This window comes from Symphalangus syndactylus, chromosome 24 (genome assembly GCF_028878055.3).
Source record: "Symphalangus syndactylus isolate Jambi chromosome 24, NHGRI_mSymSyn1-v2.1_pri, whole genome shotgun sequence".
Classification (NCBI taxonomy): domain Eukaryota; kingdom Metazoa; phylum Chordata; class Mammalia; order Primates; family Hylobatidae; genus Symphalangus; species Symphalangus syndactylus.
In genome coordinates this window covers 15,015,044-15,037,672 of record NC_072446.2, presented here as the reverse complement: position 1 = coordinate 15,037,672, position 22,629 = coordinate 15,015,044, and the positions used below count along the sequence as shown (strand labels likewise).

Here is a 22,629-nt window from a genome sequence, read left to right as displayed (position 1 = left end):
GCCGGGGTGGTGGCAGGCTCCTGTGGTCCCAGCTGCTCCAGAGGCTGAGGCAGGAGAATGGCGTGAACCTGGGAGGCGGAGCTTGCAGTGAGCCGAGATCGCGGCCACTGCACTCTAGCCTGGGAGACAGAGCGAGACTCTGTCTCAAAAATAAATAAATAAATAAAATAGGCCGGGCGCGGTGGCTCAAGCCTGTAATCCCAGCACTTTGGGAGGCCGAGGCGGGTAGATTACTTGAGATCAGGAGTTCAGGACCAGCCTGGCCAACATGGTGAAACTCTGTCTCTACTAAAAATACAAAAATTGGCTGGGCGTGGTGGCACACATCTGTAGTCCCAGCTACTCGGGAGGCTGAGGCAGGAGAATTGCTTGAACCCGGGAGGCAGAGGTTGCAGCCAGCAGAGATCACGCCACTGCACTCCAGCCTGGGTGACAGAATGAGACTCTGTCAAAAAAAAAAAAAAAAAGCCTGACAATGCCAAGTGGTGGCGAATATTTCTGATGGGGCTGTGGGCATGCTTGGATCTTGCTGGTGGGAGTGCAGAGTGGTGCATTCACGTCAGAAGATGGTTTGGCAATTTCTTACAAACATACATCGACCTAGTGACTTAGAAATCTCACCCCTAGGTATTTGCCCAAGGGAAAGAAAAATGTCTGTTTACACAAAACCTGTATGCAAATGTTTATAATGGCTTAATTCATAAACCTCTCAAATTGGAAAGAAAGCCAACATCCTTGAACTGGTGAATGATAAAGCAATTGTGGAGCGATCAGACAATGGAATATCGCTCAACAATCAAAAGAAAGGAACAGTGAGACACTAAACAGCAGGAAGAATCTTGAAGTCATTTGTTGAATGAAAGAAGCCACACTCAAATATAGAGTATAGGATTCCAGCTATGTGACATTCTGAAAAAGACAAAACTATATAGGACAAAATCCGGTGCTGGGAGCTGGGAGTAGGAGTAGTGCTTGACTACAAAGGAGTATTACAGAACCAAACTGGGGTCTGTTTGCCATACTCAAACTGGACATTTACACCAAGGTTTCCAGTGATAGGAAGAAAGGTTTTTAGTGGAGGGAGTCGAGTATGGAGAACTAGGCAGCTGAATGTTTAAATTCTGACCTCTCCGATGACTTGCAGGTAAGGATTTTTAAAGGTGGGTGGAAAGTAACAGTTACAGGCAAAATTATAAATTAATATAGAAGGTTCTATTGTTGGTTGGCTTAGACTTAAAAGGGCCAGGATGTCTTCAAGTGCAGGCTTACAGGTTGTAGACAGATTCAAAGATTTTCTGATTTGCAATTAGTTAAGGAAGAGAAGCTTTGTTTAATGATCTGGGGTCAGTAGAAAAATGTTCACTGGCTAGGGGGAGCGACCGCTTAGAACAAAGGATGATGATTAAAGTTTAGTTTTTACTTTTCTTAAATCTGAGGTTTATGTGTCTGGATCTCTCTGATGGGAGATCTTAGAGGGGTTCTGAGGTTTTGAACGACTCAGTAACATACGTTAAGATGTGTCTTTGGGTTTTACAGGGAAAGTAGACATTTGGGGGGCTTTAACTTTTTTAGTTATTGTCTTAGGTTATTATTTTGTTTTAGTAAGTTCTTTACTTTTGGGGCTAGCTAGGTGTCTGGATTTCTTTTTGAAGGAACTCAGGGCTTTTTATGTGTGGGGTCCACAGGCCCCTAAAAAGGGGATCCCTGTTCTAACTTTGGGAGCACAGTGGGATGCCTGGGGTGATGGAGGTGCCCTGTGTCTTGGTTGAAGCGGTGATTACATGATCATTCGTCAAAACTCATAGATACTTAAAAGGGGGAATTTTACTGTATGTAAGTTATACCTCAGAAAAGTTTTTTAAAGACTTAAAAATATGTAAAACAATGCATTGTTGGAAAATTGCAGTAAGAAGAATTCTGCTTTGCACTTCACTGAGCTCAAAAGCTGTGTGAGGAAACTCACTTCCAGTTGCCCAAGTGGAGGCCTCACCTTCTCACGACTGATTTCTGATTCTTTATGGAATTAAAAAAATATATCTATCAGGAACTATCTACCTGTCTGCATCCATCCATCCAAACGTCTGAAGTCATCCTACACATGGCAATACATGGTAAGGATAATTTTTAAAAAGCATCAGTTGCACTTATTTGGAAATGGGTCCATATCACCAAGGGTGGAATATCACCCAGATATAAGACCAAACAAGCTCCAAACAAACTCGCAGAGTCAGACAGATGAGTTGATGAATCCTGCCCATGCTCCACGTGACCGCATCTGCCTCCAGGTGGAAGAGGAAACTGTGTGGTCAGACCCCGAGTCTTCTTGCTGCCTCCCTCCCATTCCCTGGGCCTTGCCTGGCCACGGCAAAACTGGGGTCTCGGCTCCCCTCCCATGTCACCTGGGCATGCAATTGTGCCGGTCACTCCATGGAGGCCTGGCAAATTCCACAGCATGGGTCATGTGTCACTTCCAGAGGCTCTGGAACAAAGACCGGGTGACAGGCCAGCAGAGAGATGCTGAAGTGCTCTTTTGGGTTGAACCACCCAGAATAAAATGCTAAGGGCCTGGCTACTGAGGGAATCTCCAGTTTTTCGAACATCTGTGAAAGCAGGAAAGCAACACACACTGGACAGCAGGTGGCCTCTGGGGCCGGTGCTCCCGTGCCACTCCCGAGATCCTGTTTCTGGGGGTCTGTGGGTAGGGGAGGGAGTGTTCCTGAATCTGTACTTTTTACAAGCTCCCTAGGTGATCCCTAGGCCCAAAGAAATGTATGAGCCACTGTGGTCGAGGGCCTTGAATGTCGGGTGGGGGAGCTGGGCTTGCACCTCCAGATGGTGGGATCAAAGGAAGGCCAGGGGTGTCACATGTCAAAACTTGAGCAGGGCCACGTGGCAGGAGGAAGGAGCACCTTGGCCCAGGCAGATGGAGCCACTGGTGACCGAGCGAGAAGCGCACAACCAAGTGAGAGGATCCAGGGGCTCTGCCCAGGCTGCCTCTAGTGGGAAGCACCCCCACAGGGACTGGGTGCCACTCGTAGGTGCACGGAGGTGGATCCCCACGTGTTCCAGTCAAAAGCCAGGCTCTCCCTCCATCCACAGCTGCCCGACAGCAGCTGCAGCAACTGCGTTCTGTCCTGGAAGGCATCTCACGCCCCCCAACACCATGCGCCTTTCAGCAAAAGCACCTCCATACCCTACTGTGCTTCTCACCCTTTCCTTAAAAATTGCTTGCATTTTGGCCGGGCGCAGTGGCTCACGCCTGTAATTCCAGCACTTTGGGAGGCCGAGGCGGGCAGATCACAAGGTCAGGAGATCGAGACCATCCTGGCTAACATGGTGAAACCCCATCTCTACTAAAAACACAAAAAATTAGTCAGACACGCACCTGTAGTCCCAGCTACTCGGGAGGCTGAGGCAGGAGAATGGCATGAACCCAGAAGGTGGAGGTTGCAGTGAGCCGAGATCGCGCCACTGCACTCCAGCCTTGGCGACAGAGAGAGACTCCGTCTCATAACAACAACAACAAAAAAAATCACTTGCGTTTTACTTCCAGCGTCTCTGAGGCAATCGGATGTTAGTAATCAACTGTAACATGGGGCTGTATATAGGATATTGTGTATCAACATCCTTGGGATCACATTCTAAAATTGCAGGCACCCAAAGTCAAAACAGAGTGAGGTCAGCAATCATGGCCACATTTCGGGGAGGTTGCTGAGCTCGAAGTCACGTGGGGCTGACCCTGGGGCCTCTGGTGTTTGTCCTGGGAGTGAATGTGCCAGGGAGCTGGCGGCTCAATTGGGTATATCCATGGATGAAACTCTCTTGACTCCTTCCGCCTCATCGGAAGAAGACTTTCAAATATCAGCTTCTTGTCAGGGGTTGCAAGCAGGAGGCTGCAGACTACTTACTGACGCTCTGCCGCAGAGACAGAACAGGCATATTTGTTTCTGTATCCATTTTAAATCAATTTTTGAACTCCAGGGCAGCTGGATCTAACTCCTTCTATATGATCGGTAAATCTGGGCATGCCTGTGTAACAACGGTTTTGTTTTCTGCTTAAGAAAAATTATTTAACTGACACAATGATTGTTTTTTATCTAACAGAAAAATCCTTGGATCCCTCTTAAAATTTTGTCATATTCACAGATAATTTTAGCGCCGCAAGCATGCTACTCTCCCTGTTGCGGGGTAAGCGGTTCTCACGCTGTGAAAATGCTGGATGGACTTCTTTCCATACACAAGTATGTGTTTAAGTTGTCACATAGCCATTAGGTGAAGGGGCTACCCTGGAAAAGCAAGAGAAAACACATCTTTTTCTGTGGAATCTAGTGACCCACGGGGACTGATTTAAAGTAATTCATTGTTGCCAGGCACGGTGTCTCACACCTGTAATCCCAGCACTTTGGGATGCCGAGGTGGGCCAACTGCTTGAGCCCAGGAGTTTGAGACCAGGCTGAGAACATGGTGAGACCCCATCTCTACAAAAAATACAAAAATTAGCCAGGCGTGGTGGTGTGCACCTGTAGTCCCAGCTACTCAGGAGGCTTAGGTGGGAGGATCACTTGAGCCCAGGAGGCAGAGGTTGCAGTGAGCCAAGATTGCAAACACTGTACTCCACCCTCGGTAACAAAGCAAGACCTTGGATCAAAAAAAAAGTAATTCATTGTCTAGTATGTTATTTTCTGCCATTTTACTGCTTCTGATAGTTCAGGCCTTAGGTTATGATTATAGCAATGACCAGAATGAGTCTTTTAATCAGCAACCCTTGGACTCATGTACACAAGGTCATACTTTATTAAGGAGAACGATAGGAGCGTGTGTTTAGGTTCACAGTTGCTCCTGAGAGGAGCTATTAGCAGTCTTTCTATATGAACTCTGCAGCCAGCTTTCATCCACTGGGTGCAATTAAAGAGTTTGAGACAAACTATTTTGCTTAAAATAGTTTTGAGATCCAGCAAGAAATAATTCCTTGTTTGAGACAAGGTCTTGCTGTGTCACTCAGGCTGGAGTGCAGTGGTGCAAGCAGCCTCAGGCACTGCAGCCTCAACTTCCTGGGATCAAGTGATCCTCCCATCTCAGCCTCCTGAGTAGTTGGGACCACAGTCACTTGCCACTGCACCCAGCTGATTTTTAAAATTTGTATTTTCTGTAGCAATGGGGTGTCCCTATGTTGCCCATGTTGGTCTTGAGCTCCTGGGCTCATCATCCTCCTGTCTCTGCTCCCAAAGTGCTGGGCGCCTGCTCTCAATTAAGATTTTTTATTTTTTTGAGACAGGGTCTCATTCTGTGGCCCAGGCTGAAGTGCAGTGAGGTCATTAAGGCTCACTGCAGCCTCAACCTCCCTGGCTCAGGTGATCCTCCCACCTCAGCCTCCTGAGTAGCTAGGACTATAGGTGCATACCACCACATCCGGCTAATTTTTGTATATATATATATGTGCGTGTATATATATATGTACATATACATATATACACACATATATATGTACATATATATACATATATATACACATATATATGTACATATATATACATATATATACACATATATATGTACATATATACATATATATACACATATATATGTACATATATATATACATATATACACATATATATGTACATATATACATATATATACACATATATACACATATATACACACACATATATATATATACACATATATATATATATAATTTTTTTTTTGTAAAGACATGGTTTCACCATGTTGCCCAGACTTGTCTTTAACTCCTGGACTCAAGCAACCCTGCCTGCCTTGGTCTTCCAATGTGCTGAGATTACAGGCATGAGCCACCAGGCCCAGCCTAATTAAGTTTGTTGATGGCACTTTTTGTCCTGACAAAGCACAGTAAGCATCCCATATAGTACTCTATCTGCCATGCACAGAAAAATAAACATATGCATCTTAAAATGCTAAATTGTGCATACTTTAAAAGATAATGATTTAAAGGAACCAGGTTCGTAATCACACCCATGCCTTGGAAATGGTTCAAAAGTTACTAAAAATAGCATAAACTAGGCTGCCACTTAAAATCTGTGTTTATCTGATACTGTCAATCAAAAATAAACTGCAACGAAAGCATGAGGAGATGCAGAAAGTCGATTTGATAAGCCAAATGTCCCAAGAATTGAATGGAACATATTTAAGCAGAACTAACAATGCCCTTTAGTGACTAATAGTCATAAAGAATGCATTTACAAGGACTATTCAATGGTTATCAGAAAAAAATTAAACATTTATACTGGAAATAATATCTGGAAAATATCTTGCCATTTTCAAAAGGTAGGCTGTCAAACTTTATTATATAAAATGACTTCAGTTTCATCACCCCTATCCAGCCTTTTCAGTGACTGATCTCAAACAATAGAGGCTGTTAACATGCATCAGCCAGGTCTTAGGTTTGTTTAAAAGCCATCCTTTATATAGTAAAACTGTTGTCAAACAATGTTGTAATTTAAACACCCCCTCCCTGCAAAACAGAGATGTTAAACGGTGCAAGGGGTGTACATTCCGGAATTATTTCTTGCTGGATCTCAAAATTATTTTAAGCAGAAGCATGTCACTCACCAAGCATTCACGAACTCAGAGCCAACTAGTGTCCTCACTCCCAGGTTTTGCAAAGGTCCCTTCTCTTCCTTGGCAATGAAAAATTTTTCTCTTTCTGTATCACGGAATTAATAAAATTGCAAGACTTTGCTATAACTTTCCGTGCTTATTACTTCCGAATAGTGAACCCGTCTCAATATTGGAAAAGACAGAAGCGACTGCCCTCTTGCGGGCACTATTGTCACTTCATCTATTTTGGTATCAAAGGCACTAACGGCACTTGAGGACCAGGTGTTTCCCCTTCTTGCCAGGTGTGGGTGAGAGTCACGCACATAACTGAGTAGGTATTGATCATCTCATCTGAATTTTGTTCTACATCTCAACAGGTGTTACACACATGAAACACTGCAACTATTTATAAAAATGTGTTTATCGGAGCTTTCATCTTGGGACAGAATCCCACTCTATTGCCCAGGCTGGAGTGCAGTGGTGCGATCTCAGCTCACTGCAACCTTCGCCTCCCGGGTTCAAGTGATTCTCCTGCCTCCGCCCCCCAAGTAGCTGGGATTACAGGTGCCTGCCATCACGTCCGGCTAATTTTTGTATTTTTAACAGAGATGGGATTTCACTATGTTGGCCAAGCTGGTCTCAAACTCCTGACCTCAGGTCATCCACCTGCCTCGTCCTCCCATAGTGCTGGGATTACAGGAGTGAGCCACTGCGCCCGGCCTAGGAGTTTTATTTATTTATTTAAAACAGTGTTTAGATACCAACTTGGCTTGCATTTTCAAACATGTTTGTTATCTGTTTTTGAAATTAAAATACATTTGGTCATAGTAAAATACATGATATAGTTTGGATATTTGTCCCTGGCCAAAGCTCATGTTGAATTGTAATCCCCAATGTTGGAGGTGGGGCCTGGTAGGAGGTGACTGGATCACGGGGGCGATTTCTTAGGAATGATTTAGCACCATCCCCTTCGTGCTGTCCTCGTGACAGCGGCAGTTCTCAAGGAATCTGGTCATTCAGAAGAGTGCAGCACCTTCCCCTCTCTCGCTCCTGCTTTCACCATGTGACTCGCCTACTCCCTCTTCGCCTTCCGCCTTGATGGTAAGTTTCCTGAGGCCTCCCCAGAAGCCGGGCAGATACCAACATCATTCTTCCTGTACAGCCTGCGGAACTATGAGTCAATTAAAACTCTTTTCTTTATAAATTACCCAGTTTCAGGTATTTCTTTATAGCAATGTGAGAAAGGACTAATACAACATAAAATTTACCATTTTAGCTATTTTTAAATGTATGGTTCAGTGGAATGATTAGGTAGATTCACACTGTTGTGTGGCCATCACCATGACTGATCTCCAGAACTCTTTCTTCATCCCAAATAAACTCTGTGTCCATTAAACACTAACTCTCCATTCTCCCTCACCCCTCAGTGCTTGGCAAACATCACTTTACCGTCTGTCTCTATGAATCTGACTATTCTAGATACCTCCTATAAGTAAGATCATATAATACTTGTCCTTTTGTGACTAGCTGATTTCACTCAGCATAACGTCCTCAAGGTTCCCCCACATTGTAGCATGTGTGAGGGTCTCCCTCCTTTTGAAGGCTACATAATATTCCACTGCATGTATATACCACATTTTGTTTACCCATTCACCTGTCCATGGAATTTGGGTTGTTTCCATCCTTGACTATTTTGAAAAATGCTGCTATGAACACAGGTGTGCAAATACCTCTTTCAGACCCTGCTTTTAGTTCTTCTGGGTATACAGTATATCTGGAAGTGGGATTGGTGGGTCAGATACTAATTCTATTTTCTTTTTTTTTTTTTGTGAGAAACTGCCATACTGCTTTCCACAGTGGCTGCACCATTTAACATTCCCACCAACAGTGCACAACGGTTCCAATTTCTCCATATTCTCTCCAGGCGAAGAAGACGTTTTTAAAGACCAGTACTGACATATAACAAATATAGCAATTTTAAGTCATTTCATTTTATTGAATTATGTAAAACATCTTTAAATAACAGTAAAATTAAGAAACCATTGCACAAATTCAGTCACAATGATGGCATACTACAGCCCACAGAATTTAAATCTCATGTGAGTTGAGTTGAATTAATTTGCTGGTACAAAGAGAGTATAATGCTCTTCCTGCTGGGAAATTATTTCCACATATTCACATTGTATAGGGCTTCTGAACTTGTGATATTTTCAGTAAAAGGTCCACATCTTAAGAATCTGAATTTAGGGCTTACCAATGATCTTGAAATACAGGGGTGGAGACAGGTTTGCAGCAAAAGAAACTGCTCAACTAAGCAACGAAGAAAAATCTGGCTCTGTATACAGATAGAAATTAATTTCAAGTGTTAAAGAGGCATCTCTCATGCTGCTCGAGGGTGGAAAAATCTTGTCAACTGGCAAAAAAGAAATACTCACTAATCACTGGGCATTATGAAAAAGTACAAATTCCTTACAGGTACACATTTGCATTATCTGATTTTATGTTTCTTCTCACTCTGCCAATTATTTTAAAAATATAAAAAGAGTAGTTTTAGCAGAAAAAAGGGTTATGGAGTGAAATACTAACAAGCAATAATGGAATGTAACCAGGGCAATTTCATACCTGCCAAGGAACATAATCAAAAGAGAATACAAAAATCTTAAGGTGAACCTTGCTCCTATACCAAAGTAAAATAGATTTATTCCTTATTTTCTAGTCTAATCTAGTTTTTCATTTCCTACTCAGTTTTCCTTTGTATAAGATTAAAACATTTTTTGGTTGAATTTAGAACTAATTAAAAGCATTATGGTAGCTTTAAATTTTGTAGAAAATTCATTTGTATAAAAATATTTGTCTTTAATGTTTAAAACCATATATTATTAGAAATATCATGGGTGTATATAATGCAACATAAAAATTTCCAGCTTTGACTGTGGAAGCACTAGCTGGTCTAGACTATTTTGAAATATCCCAAAATCACTACTCACTCATTGTGGGCCACCTTGCCAATATCAAGTGAATGAATTCATAGGTTTGAGGTGTTACCCTCTTATTCAAGGTTTAAAACTGTTATAAAATACCTGCAAAGTTTCTTTGAAATATCCAGCTACAAACAGGAGAACAATTCTAGACACTACCTCAAACTTATGTCATCCATTGTCATGAACTTAATTGTTTCAAAGAAAATGCTAAAAATTTCTAACTTGCTTCAGGAATTAGGGGCAGTGAACATGCAACCTGACTCTCTCTCACTTATCCATCGTGTTGAGAAGCATTTCATGCCTTAAATGCTAAAAACTTCTAACTTGCTTTAGGAATTGGGGGCAGTGAACATGCAACCTGAATCCCTCTCACTTATACATCATGTTGAGGAGCATTTCACAGGTCACGCCTTCATCCACTTCCTCTTTGACTCTGGCTGTGGTTTCTCCACAGGCGACAGGAAACATCTCTCCTGGGAACTGTTCTCCCTTCGTGGTGGAAGCCTCCTCAGCAGTAGCTTCTTGAGAAAAAGTCCAGGATGAGCAAATTTATCAGAAAGCCAAGGAATTGGAATTTATAAACTGTGCAAATATATTTTGGAAACCATCACTTAAATTTGAACACGGCAGCAAGCACGTTAGAAAACAATCTGATTGATAAGATGGTACTATTCTGATCTCAACTACTGCCTTAAATCAGGGCTTCTCAGCCTCAGCGCTACAGATGTTAGGGGCCAGAGAGCTGTCTGCTGGGGGCAGGGCGCTGTTCTGGGCACTGTAGGATGTTAGCAGCGACCCTGGCCTCTACCACTAGATGCCAGTAGCACCCTCCTCTCCAGCTGCAAAAACCATAAAAATGTCTCCAGACACTGCCAGTGTCCCCTGAAGGTGACAAGGGGAGGACACAGGCATTCCCAGCTGGCATCAGCCACTGTAGGCGAATGTGGATCTTACAGATTTACATCGAGGCGGATCTTAAGAGATTTATATCGTGGCTGAGCTGCTCACCTAAGTCTTGTCTCAGTACCCGTGTAATGATGCTGCCTACATGAAGAAAGCCAGCTGCCTGCAGGGCATTTGTCCCTTTGGCCAAATGACATACACTGAGTACTGATTCTGGGTTGCACATTCTGCTAGGGATGCTGGGGCCAACGCCAGTCTTGTATCCATAACCTGCTCCCCCTCCAGCAGCTCTGGAGCCAGTCTGCACAACTTAGTGGGTTTAAAACAGACCACTGTGAGCCGACCCATATTCAACCCTCTACTGTCCCCAACCTTTTCAGTACCAGGGAACACTGTTGTGGAAGACAATTTTTCCATGGACTGGTTGGGGGGCGGGGGTTGGTTTTGGGATGGTTAAAGCACATTACGTTTATTATGTACTTTATTTTTATTATTACATTGTGATATATAATGAAATAATTATACAACTCACCGTAATGTAGAATGAGTGGGAGCCCTGAGCTTGTTTTCCTGCAACTAGATTGTCCCATCTGGGGGTGATGGGAGACAGTGACAGATCGTCGGGCATTAGATTCTCATAAGGAGTGTGCAGCCTAGATCCCTTGCATGTGCAGTTCACAACAGGGTTCGCACGCATGAGAATCTAATGCTGCCGCTGATCTGACAGGAGGCGGAGCTCAGGCGGTGACCCGCGAGTTGGGGAGCGGCTGTAAATACAAAGCTTCGCTCCCTCACCCGCTGCTCACCTCCTGCTGCGAGGCCCAGTTCCTAACAGCCCACAGGTCCACGGGCTGGGGGCCGGGGAGCCCTGCTCTACTCATTTTCCAAATTATTTCCCCAAACATCCACAGAGCGCCACACTGAAGAACGTGACTGCCTCATGTTAGTTCTAACCTGTCTGAGGATATTTTTGTCCATGCTTCCTTCAAGTATTTTTTTTTTTTTTGGGTGGATGGAGGGAGACAAGAACACCCAGTTCTTAGATATGAAAAGAAACACTGAGATCCACAAAACTGGTGCGATCAGGCCAGGCACGGGGGCTCACGCCTGTAATCCCAGCACTTTGGGAGGCCGAGGTGGGCAGATCACTTGAGGTCAGGAGTTTGAGACATGGTGAAACCCCGTCTCTACTAAAAGTAATAGAACAATTAGCCAGGCGTGGTGGTGGGCATCTGTAATCCCAGCTCCTTGGGAGACTGAGGCATGAGAATCACTTGAACCCAGGAGGCAGAGGTTGTGGTGAGCTGAGATCACACCTGGGCTATAAAGTGAAACTCTGTCTTAAAAAAACAAAAACAAAAACAAAAACTGGTGCCATCAGATAGTCACTCGTCGAGATCTATCAATGAACTGGAGAGGTGCTGCGTGCTGGTGTACCGGCAGAGCAGACACAGAAGTGAGACGATTATCTGGATAACACAGGCTACAAAGACCCTGAAATGCAGATTAAGTCATATTTTTTTGCCAGGTTATTTGCCTTAATTCACACTTGCTTTGGATATGACCACTGACCATCAAAAATATGAAAAAAGTTTGTATATGTACAATTCCTATCATCAGTTTTTAAGCCTATAAGAACCTTCTCAACTCTTCTCCACAGCAAAAATGTCACTGACTGAGGGTGACATGTTCAAAATTCACCCCAAATCATTTGGTCTTCCAGAGGTTTAAGAGATAATTAACAACAACAACAACAACAACAAACCAAAAACCAAACCAAAACAAAACCACTGCATTTACGAGTCAAGATGTGGAGAATTGCAGAAGTGCCCTTTAGGTGCGGAATTAGTGGGGAAGTCACATTTTTCCAGGGACCCTTTAGGATTTGACTTAAACTCAGAGCTGAGGCGGCCAGTAGCCCGGCCTTGGGTTTCTACAATGCGGGCTGATGAATTGTGGGTCAAATTTCACCGGTCTGTCTTCTCCAATAAAGGACTGTGCTTATTATTCACTTGTTCATTCAACAAGTGGTGACTTAACGAGCAATGCTAAGGCCAGGCCTAGTGCCAGGAGCTGGGGATGGACCCGATGGGCCAGGCCCGCCTTGGAGGAGCCTGCAGTGCGCTGCATGTGGGAATCCAGCACTTATTAAAGAACCAAAGAAGCGTGAAGTGCACAGGAGGGGCAGCACAGGACCAGGTGGGTGGTCGCACAAAGTGCTTTTATTTTTCTGAAGACACAGAGCATGTTTAAGGCGGATAGGAAAGAGCAGGCCAGGAGGGGTGAGTTGGCTGAGGAGGGTGGGCGGGGGGACATAAAGCTGCTGATCTAGGGGGTGGGTTCCAGACTCAGAGTCAGAAGGGGCCTTAGATGGGAGGGGTGGCTCCTCCAGCCCCTTCCTCCATTAAAAAATGTGAAAAATGATATTTTACAACATCACTGGTATGAAGGACTCCAAATGGAATCCAGGCTGCATTCATTGCTTAATACCCATCAGTGTGACACTGGTTTTTCTTCTGATCTGCCCCAGGAGCACTGTGGACAGCCCTGTGCCCTGCGGGGCCTGATGGAGAAGCCCCAGGAGCTGGCAGAGGATGGCAGGAACTCCAGCTGGGAGTGGGACGACACAGGAATGCCAGGGCAGCGGGCAGCAGAGCCCATCTGCTGGTGCAGAGTCAGCGAGGCCTCCACCCAGAGGGAGGGAGGCAGGGGCTGGGAGTTTGGGATGAAGGTGCTCACTGGAAATCAGTGGAAAAGTTGTTGGTGCTGAGGTTCAGAATGAGGGCTCTGGGCACCTGGGCAGGCTCGTCCCCACCCTGCGATGGAGCGCTCTCCCTGCCAGATGGATGACAGTGCCCCCTGCAGAGGCCTGTGGTCATGATAAGAAGGGACTTGCATGAGCTCAGTGGTAATTGCTGATGCCTGGAGGAGAAAGGAGGGTGCTCCGTGCATGGGCAGCGTGCACAATTCTGGAGAGTTCCAACTGAGCTGAGCGATGGGGCACTGCCTGGGACCTCTCAGTCTCACCAGTTCCCTGCCAGGCAGGGCCTGGCTGTGTGACGCAGGCATGGGAAAGGCAGGCCTAGGGCATACCCAGGCTTAGGGCTTTGCCAGATGGTGAGACACAGAGAAAGAGTGGGGGAGTGCTGCCTGTGGACAGAGCGACTGGGACCAGGGACCCAGAACCGACTCCGCACAGAGGGAGTGGGAAGGACTGCAGGATGCCCGCTTCTACCTGAGTTTCAGATACATGATGAACACTTTTTTTAGTATAAGTATATCCCAAATAGTGCATGGGACACATTTAAACAATGATTCACTGTGTATCTGAAATTCAGATTGAGCTGGGCATCCTCTATCTGATCTGGTAACTCTTGAGGAAAGGCAGGTGGAGGGCGACCGTCATCTGTGGGAACATTCGCAAGGCAGGGACTGAGTCTGGAATCAGAACATGGGGTATTTGCTTGTGCTGTAAAAGGCTGGACGGTTTCCAGTTATCTACGGTTCTAAGGTTCTCAGAGGAAAGGAATGGAGAAGGTCAATAGTGCAGGTGTTCGCCTGTGCAGGTGTCAGGTCGGCCCCTCTTACAGCAGAGCCATTCACAGGACACACAGGATGGGGCCCAGCTTCGGCCAACCTGGGAACTCACTTTAGCTCCCAGAGGCCAGAGGACGAAGACTGTGATGGCTGTGGAGGCTGAATGGTGACCCCTAAAAGGATATGTCCATATCCTAAGCCCCATAGCTGACCTCCTTTTTTCAAAAGAAGTCCTGAATCCTAAATGACAAATGTCTTTGTAAGAGGCAGAAGAGAAGGCCCAGACACAGAAGAGAGGAGAGAGCTAGGAAAAGACAGAGGCAGAGACTGGAGGATGTGGCCACAAACTGAGGAATGGTGGAGCCACCAGAGCTGCAAGAGGCTAGGAGGGACCCTCCCCTAGGTCCCCAGAGAGAGGGCGGCCCTGCCCACACCTGGATTGAGGATTTCTGGCCTCTAGACCTATTTGAAAATCAATTTCTGTTGTCCCAAGCCACCCAGCTTGTGGTCATCTATTGCAACAGCCCAGGACAGTCCCTGTAGCTGCAGGCGACAGTCCAATGCGATGGAAGAGGGCTCCTGGGGGTGGGGGCCACACGTGGACCTGCGTGGGGCTCTCACACTGACTTTCTCACGCTATGCTCACTGCCATTCTGAGAGACCTGGCACAAGCCACCTTGCAAGACCGACTGGTGGACAAATAGGGGCTCTGGACACATCCCCTGGACAGTAACACTTGCTATCCAGGATAGTCAACAACCAGAAAATCACTGAGGCGGTAAAAACAAATCTGTGTAAAATCAGTACCGTCTCTGTTCGCGGCTTCCTTCCATCCCTTCGCGGCTTCCTTCTGACCCTTCGTGGCTTCCTTCAGGATGGTCTGCTTCCTCTTTCCTGTTCTTCTTCCTTTTCCTGAAGCAGCCGACTTTGCTTCCCCTGAACCACACTTCTCCGAATGTCTGTGCACGTTACTCTGTTGGAGAATTGACACAGAACACACAAGGCGAGTGAGATGGGGCAGGGACCCCTCTCAGGGGCCTGTGGGGACCCCAAGCATGGAAAGAAAGGAAAATCCTGAGTTCTTTCGAGGGAAATTCCACGCACCTCGCTAGCCCTAAGAAGTAAATAAGCAACTTGATAAGCAAGAAGGTAATAGGAAGCCAGGCACTGTGACTCACATATGTAATCCCAGTACTTCAGGAGGCCAAGGAGGAAGGGTTGCTTGTCCTTGTAGGGCAAGGTATCCTCCATATGCTGATTTATAATTTTGTCTGTAGCTTCTGCTTCCTTGGCACCCTGCGAATAAACTCCTGCTGCAAACTGTGGTGTGGATATCTGGTCTTACTGCACCAGGCAAGCAGACCTCAGTTTGGTTCTGTAACAAGAGTCGGCTTCCCCAAAGGCACTGAAAAACGCACAGTTAAAGAGATGGGCTTTGGGAAAACTGTGGGTAGCATGGACCTTTGATAATCTTGTACAAAAATGATGACTTTTTAAAGGTGAACCTTTCTGTTGTGTTTAGGTCTAGCCAAAAGCTAGCTTGCTTTAAGTATTTTTTTAAATAATAGAAATCAATGAGAAGACAAAATTTATTTTTCTAGAATGTTTCTACTCTCTAAAGTGAAGACTGATGTTGAACCAAAAATTCAATACATTGGTCAATTTTATAACCATCAACTACATACCATAAAGATTTCACTTTTCTGTTAGCTTCTCTCTTGAAGCTACTGAGCAGAGGTCATGGGTGGCAGTTATGAAACTGTATACAACATTCAGGAATAACAGTCAAAGACTTCCCCTAGTCAAGCCTACTCGTGACATATTCTCATCTAACGAACACTTAAGATAATCTTAAGTTAGAAAATTTTCACTTTTTGAAAAGGTCCCAGGCAAAAGTAAAAAACTGGTAACAGGTGTTTAAATTTGCAAATTATATGAAACATCCCGCCTGATTCCCATTTTGACTTTCCCACTGTGCTTAATAGGACTGTCTGCGTTTATGACGGAAGGAAGAAGAATTTACACATAATGGGGGTGATGTAACAGGTTGTTTAAACTTCTTCCATTTTATGCTTAGACACTGCGGTTGGCAAACGACAACTAGTCAGTCAAATCTGGCTGCCAACTGTTTGTGAAAGCAAGTTTTACTGGAACACAGCCACGTCTATTCATTTACACACTGCATCCACAGCTGCTTCCATGACACAAGGGCAGACTCAAGAAGTCGTGGCAGAAACTGATTTGCGTTGCCCTTACTGCACCAGGCAAGCAGACCTCAGTTTGGTTCTGTAACAAGAGTCGGCTTCCCCAAAGGCACTGAAAAACGCACAGTTAAAGAGATGGGCTTTGGGAAAACTGTGGGTAGCATGGACCTTTGATAATCTTGTACAAAAATGATGACTTTTTAAAGGTGAACCTTTCTGTTGTGTTTAGGTCTAGCCAAAAGCTAGCTTGCTTTAAGTATTTTTTTAAATAATAGAAATCAATGAGAAGACAAAATTTATTTTTCTAGAATGTTTCTACTCTCTAAAGTGAAGACTGATGTTGAACCAAAAATTCAATACATTGGTCAATTTTATAACCATCAACTACATACCATAAAGATTTCACTTTTCTGTTAGCTTCTGCGCTTACTGGCCACCTGTACGTTTTCTTTGGAGAAAGGTCTATTTAGATACTTTAACTGTTTTGTTTTGTTTTTTCCTGAGACAGTCTCGCTCTGTTGCCCAGGCTGGACTGCAGTGGCACAATCTCAGCTCACTGCAACCTCCACCTCCTGGGTTCAAGCAATTCTCCTGTCTCAGCCTCCTGAGTAGCTAGGATTACAGGCATGTGCCACCACACCTGGCTAATTTTTGTATTTGTAGTAGAGATGGGGTTTCACCATTTTAGCCAGGCTGGTCTCGAACTCCTGACTTTGTGATCCACCTGCCTCAGCCTCCCAAAGTGCTGGGATTACAGGCGTGAGCCACCACGCCTGGCCTAGATACTTTACCTGTTTTTCATTGGGTATGATTTACTGAGTTATAAGAGTTCTTTTGATATTTTGGACACAAGTCCAAATATGCTTTCTTGAATAGGAATTTCAAAAATTTTATGTTCTGAGGGACTGCATGAGGCGGACTTGTTCTTTTCTCTACATTTTTATTTCTTGCACCAAAGAGCAGTTTTTTCTCTTTAGAATTCTACTCGTTAATTTTAACTCTTTACAATTTTTGCATGAGCAATGGTGTTTTGGGAGCACTGCCACAGCTTTTATTTGAAATTTTAAACTAAGAGGGTTGACATTCCAGAACTATCCCACTGTGCTACTCAGAAAAACACAACTACACTACAGTTTTCAGAAGAAATATTTAAAAAAAATAGTCAGCTTTAGGAAATTCAACTTTTATAAAACTTTTATAAAGTTAGGCTGAAGCCTACATGGTCCAGTGACCTAGCCAGCCATGTGCAGTGGTTTTTAAATGTCCTGAAATTCTCTGATGCTGTTCCTTTCAAAAGAAACTTCATTCCCCACTCCTTGAGTGTGGGTGAGACTTCATGGTTCATTTCTTGTGACTAGAAGTAATGTGCCACTTTTTTTTTTTTTTTTTGAGACAGAGTCTTGCTCTGTCGCCCAGGCTGGAGGCCAGTGGTGCGATTTCAGCTCACTGCAACCTCTGTCTCCTGGGTTCAAGTGATCCTTCCGTCCCAACCACTCAAGTAGCTGGGATTACAAGTGTGCACTACCACGCCTACCTAGTTTTTTTTTTTTTTTTTTTTTTTAAGTAGAGACAGGGTTTCATCATGTTGGCCAGGCTGGTCTCGAGCTCCTGGCCTCAAATTATCCACCTGCCTTGGCCTCCCAAAGTACTGGGATTACAGGTGTGAGCCCCCACACCTGGCTGTTGTGCCACTTTTAAGACTAGACTGCAAAAGGCACCGTGCCTTCCTACTTGCACTCTCTCACTTGCTCTGAGTCAGGAGGACACTCAAGCAGCCCTGCAGAGAGGTCCCTGTGGCAAGGAACTGAGGCCGGTGCCAGCAGTTGTGTGGTGGAGCTGTCCTGGAAGCAGATCCTCTGACCCCAGTCCAGCCTTCAGATGATGCAGCCCTGGCGGACATCCTGACTGCAGCCTCAGGAGTGATCCTGAGCCAGGACCACCCAGTTCAGCCACTTCTGAGTTCCCAACCCACAGAATCTGTCAGGTGATAAATGTTTGTGGTTTTAAGCCACTCCATTTTGAGGTAATCTGTCATGCAGAAATAGGTAACTAATACAACACCTAAAAGAATAAAACCATAAATGTATTGCTTAGTCCAGTACCAACTGCACTATTCTTTTTTTTTTTTATTAAAAAAATTATTTTAGAGACAGGGTCTCACTCTGTCTTTGAGGCCAGAGTGCAGTGGTGCGATCGTGACTCACTGTAGCCTCCAACTCCTGGGCTCAAGTGGTCCTCCTGTCTCAGCCTCCTGAGCAGCTAGGCCTACAGGGGTGCACTGACACAACCAGCTAATTTTTTTGGAGGGATGGGGGTCTCTCTATGTTGCCCAGGCTGATCTCAAACTCCTGGCCTCAAGTAATCCTCCCGCCTTGGCCTCTCAAGTAGCTGGGATTATAGACACCAATAACACTATTCTAGGGACATCTGAAAAGATGTGTGAAAACCACATTCTCTCTGTCAAGTAGCCTAAATCTAGTTCACTGTTTGAAAATATTACACTAAAAGCTGGGGTTCTTTGGGGAGTGTGATAACTCTCTATTGTAAGATTTTGTGTGTTGGATTGTCCTTTTTTTTTTTTTTTAGGGGATGAGGAGACCACACTTTCATAGGATTCTTCAAGAATTTTGTGATTTTAAAAAACTAATACCCACTTTCCTAAGGCATGACAGATGCTCCTGAAGTCCTGGCACGTTTCTATCATCGGGTTTAAACTCTCCTGGTGTGACACTGTCCTCCTGAGATAGAAGGATCTTTCCATGGGGAATTTACTGTGACTTAAGTAAGCTTACCCAGCGGGAAAAGCCTTTGCCACACTTGGAGCATTTGTAAACAGTCGGGATGAAATTTGCATCGTGGTATTTCCTGAAATGAGCGTTTAGAAGTTGCTTCTGTCGGAAACACTTATTGCAAGAAAGGCAGGTGAATGGTTTCTCTCCAGTGTGGGTACGAATGTGAGCGGTCATATGACGTTCCTAAGAGGGAAGGGGAAGAAAGCAGCTTGTCTAGTTCAAAGGGCTTTCTTGAATTAGACATTGTTTATCGTACAATACCTTTTATTTCCCTCCCTAAAGATGAGTCCACTATTAAGCAGAATCACTGCAAACACATTCTGAACAAGGCAGCATTCACTCTCAGTAAGTGGCCGCCGAGGAAACAAACTCGTATGCAGCAGCAAGTGACAAAGGTCTTGCAGTGGATTCCTTGCTGGCTGTCCTGTCCTGTTGGGATGTGGGAGTACACACCACAGGGCGTGACAGGATGGTCCTTTGTCCCCTCGTTACTGGGAGTCTTCCTTCTATACAACTACTTACAATTAACTGAATTTACAAAGGGCAAATAGAACCTGCAAACTTGAAAGTCAAATGTCACAGTTTAAATTCAGCAGACCTTTGGGGTTGCAAGTACGTTAAGTATCAACATTTTTCCATTTACTTCCCAATAGTATCGTAACAGATCTTAATACTGACTTTTTTTTTTTTTTTTGGAGACAGGGTCTCACTCTGTCACCCAGGCTGGAGTACAATGGAACAATCATAGCTCACTGCAATTTCAAACTCCTGGGCCCAAGTGATCCTCCTGCCTCAGCCTCCTGAGTAGCTGGGACTGTGGACGCGTGCCACTATGCTCGGCTCAATTTGTATTTTTTGTAGAGATAGGGTCTCACTATGTTGCCCAGGCTGGTCTCAAACTCCTAGCCTCAAGCAATTCTCCTGCCTTAGCCTCCCAAAGTGCTGGGATTATAGGTGTGAGCCATCGTACCTGGCCTAAATAGAGATTTTATCTTAGAAAGGAGAAAATAATTTGGGAAATCAGGACAAAAATATGTATGAAGTCAAGCAAAAGTACACATTTTGTTTTATTCAAAATGTGATGATTATTTGGATTAAATATACATTCGGCCATTTCTGCATTACTGTCAGTGGCCTAACTGATGGTCTTTCTTCTAATCTTTCTCTCACCCAATTCACTAAACATGCTCTTCCACGCACAGCTTTCACCTCATCACCCTCCTTTGGGACAGCATCTCTGGCTCTCCCCGCTGGGAGCCCGACTCTCCAGGACCGCGGCAGCCAGGCGCACCCAGCAGTGCTCCAAGCCTCTGCCCACGGCCACGGCCTGCCTGGCTGCTCTCTGCTCCCACATACCCGCTGTATGCCTGCTCCAGAGCCCCCTCATCCTTTCCAAGTCCTATCCATCTTTCAGGAAGCCCTCCTAGTTCATTTGAATAAATATGAGCCTGGGGCCTCAGAATATTCTTTGCTCAAAATCTACCAGAAAAACTCCTTTTCCTTTATTCAAAGCATTTACAGTTTACAGCCCACACTTCAAAACACAGTAAGCACTGATTTTCACCTTTGGTAACCAATAGCATGCAATGCTTCAAAGCAGTGGTTTGGTTTTCAAACTTCTAGTCTGAGGGCCTTTTATACTTTTAAAAATTACTGTGGCCTCTGAAGAGCTTTTATTTATACAGGTGGCATGTATTAGTATTTACTTTCTTAGAAAGCAAAACTGAGGAATTCTTAAATATTTTTTAAAATAAAACAATTTATTAACTCATTTAAAAATAACAACAAACCAACTACCTATTATTTCTGTAAAATTACCTATTTTTCAAAACAAAAATAACCTAATGTCTGTCTTAATAGATAAGGTTGCCAGTTAAAATATAGGCTGCAACTACTTGTATATAAAACTATTTGTTATTTGTCTGAAATTCAAATGTCACTAAGTGTGCTGTAGTTTTATTTGCTAAGTCTGACAACTCTATTAAAAGCATTCAGGGCCAGGCACGGTGGCTCACGCCTGTAATCCCAGCACTTTGGGAGGCTGAGGTGGGCAGATCATGAGGTCAGGAGATCGAGACCATCCTGGCTAACATGGTGAAACCCCGTCTCACTAAAAATACAAAAAATAAGCTGGGTGTGGTGGTGGCCACCTGTAGTCCCAGCTACTCGGGAGGCTGAGGCAGGAGAATGGCGTGAACCCGGGAGGCGGAGCTTGCAGTGATCACGCCACTGTACTCTAGCCTGGGCGACAGAGCGAGACTCCATCTTAAAAAAAAAAAAAAAAAAGGAATTCAGATGGATTCCTATTTCTGCTCTTCCCTCAGTCCACTGGAGTATGTTAAGTGATAAAGAAAATTTGGTCTCATAGACATGTAGTTTGAAAAGAGAGAAACATTTTACTAGCTCTTCCAAATAACTGTGGGCATTCTTCTCTGCTATTACACTAAAATTCAGTTAGTAGTAATTTCTTTTTTTAGGGTCTCACTCAGTTGTCTGGGCTGGAGTGCAGTGGTATGAACACAGCTTATTGCAGCCTCAGCCTCCTGGGCTTAAGTGATCCTCCAACCTCAGCCTCCCCAGTAGCTGGGACAGATGTGCACCACCACACACAGCTAATTTTTGTATTTTTTTGTAGAGACAGGGTCTCATTATGTTGCCCAGGTTGGTCTTGAATTCCTGAGCTCAAGAGTTCTGTCCATCTCGGCCTCCCAAAGTGTTGGGACTATAGGTGTGAGCCAGTGTGTCCGGCCATGGTAATTTTTTACCCATGGGTTGCAATGTGGAATCTGAAACCCTGCCAAGGAACTTGTTCTCCTCTGCGACGTTAAAACCTCTTGTTCTATCTTTTACTTTGAATGGATCTTTTACCTGTGTGTGAGTCTGTAACATCATGGATTGGTCATTTGGAAAGTATTAGTTCACTGAGTTATGCAGGTCTTCTAAATGCTGACATATTTCATTACACAATATAAAAATTGCTTTAAAAAATCACTCCAATCTTTCTTATTTATTTTTTTTGAGATGGAGTTTTGCTCTGTCGCCCAGGCTGGAGTGCAGTGGCCGATCTCGGCTCACTGCAACCTCCGTCTCCCAGGTTCAAGCAATTCTCCTGCCTCAGCCTCCTGAGTAGCTGGGACTACAGGTGCGCGCCACCAATGCCCAGCTAATTTTTGTACTTTTTAGTAGAGATGGGGTTTCACCATATTGGCCAGGCTGGTCTCAAACTCCTGACCTCAAGTGATCCACACGCCTCGGCCTCCCAAAGTGCTGGGATTACAGGTGTGAGCCACCGCACTTGGCCTATATTGTTCGTTTTTTTAAAAAAAGTCCACCAACACCCAGTGCTGCCAGTGTGTGAAGGTGAAGAATACCACAATGACCAGTTCCACTGGGTGTCACTGCCTTGATCCGGGCTAAGGACCACCACTACTTTGGCACCAAAAGTGCAAATGTCAATGTCTCAAAAGGGCAAATGACACCTTTCCATTATCGTAACAAAGGCTTGGCTCTTGTGGGGCCCTAGTTGGTCACAGGGAGCTCTGGGGGTACGTGAACATACTTTAAAAACTGTTGTTTTGAACGACTGGCTCACAGTTGCTTTCTGGTTATTCTGAATAGGCTACTCTATTAAAA

The 22,629-nt window shown here is 44.6% G+C and overlaps 1 protein-coding gene across 10 annotated transcripts in view; it reads right to left on the bottom strand.

Moving 5' to 3' along the window:
- The window catches only part of CTCFL (CCCTC-binding factor like), a 41,940-nt gene that overhangs the window by 2,187 nt on the left and 17,124 nt on the right, over positions 1–22,629 (bottom strand). For 2 of the 10 annotated variants that reach the window (XM_055265954.2, XM_055265957.2), the window contains 3 exons: positions 18,997–19,179; positions 14,808–14,973; positions 8,549–10,081 (listed from right to left, as the gene is read on the bottom strand). In XM_055265954.2, the coding sequence (XP_055121929.2) occupies positions 9,930–10,081; positions 14,808–14,973; positions 18,997–19,179 (501 nt within the window). In that variant the 3' untranslated portion in view covers positions 8,549–9,929. Of the gene's footprint in view, positions 1–7,354; positions 7,751–8,548; positions 10,082–10,926; positions 11,780–14,807; positions 14,974–17,380; positions 18,233–18,996; positions 19,180–22,629 lie in introns of those variants that run through there. The other 8 variants (XM_055265955.2, XM_055265958.2, XM_055265956.2 and 5 more) reach the window with 6 other exon arrangements.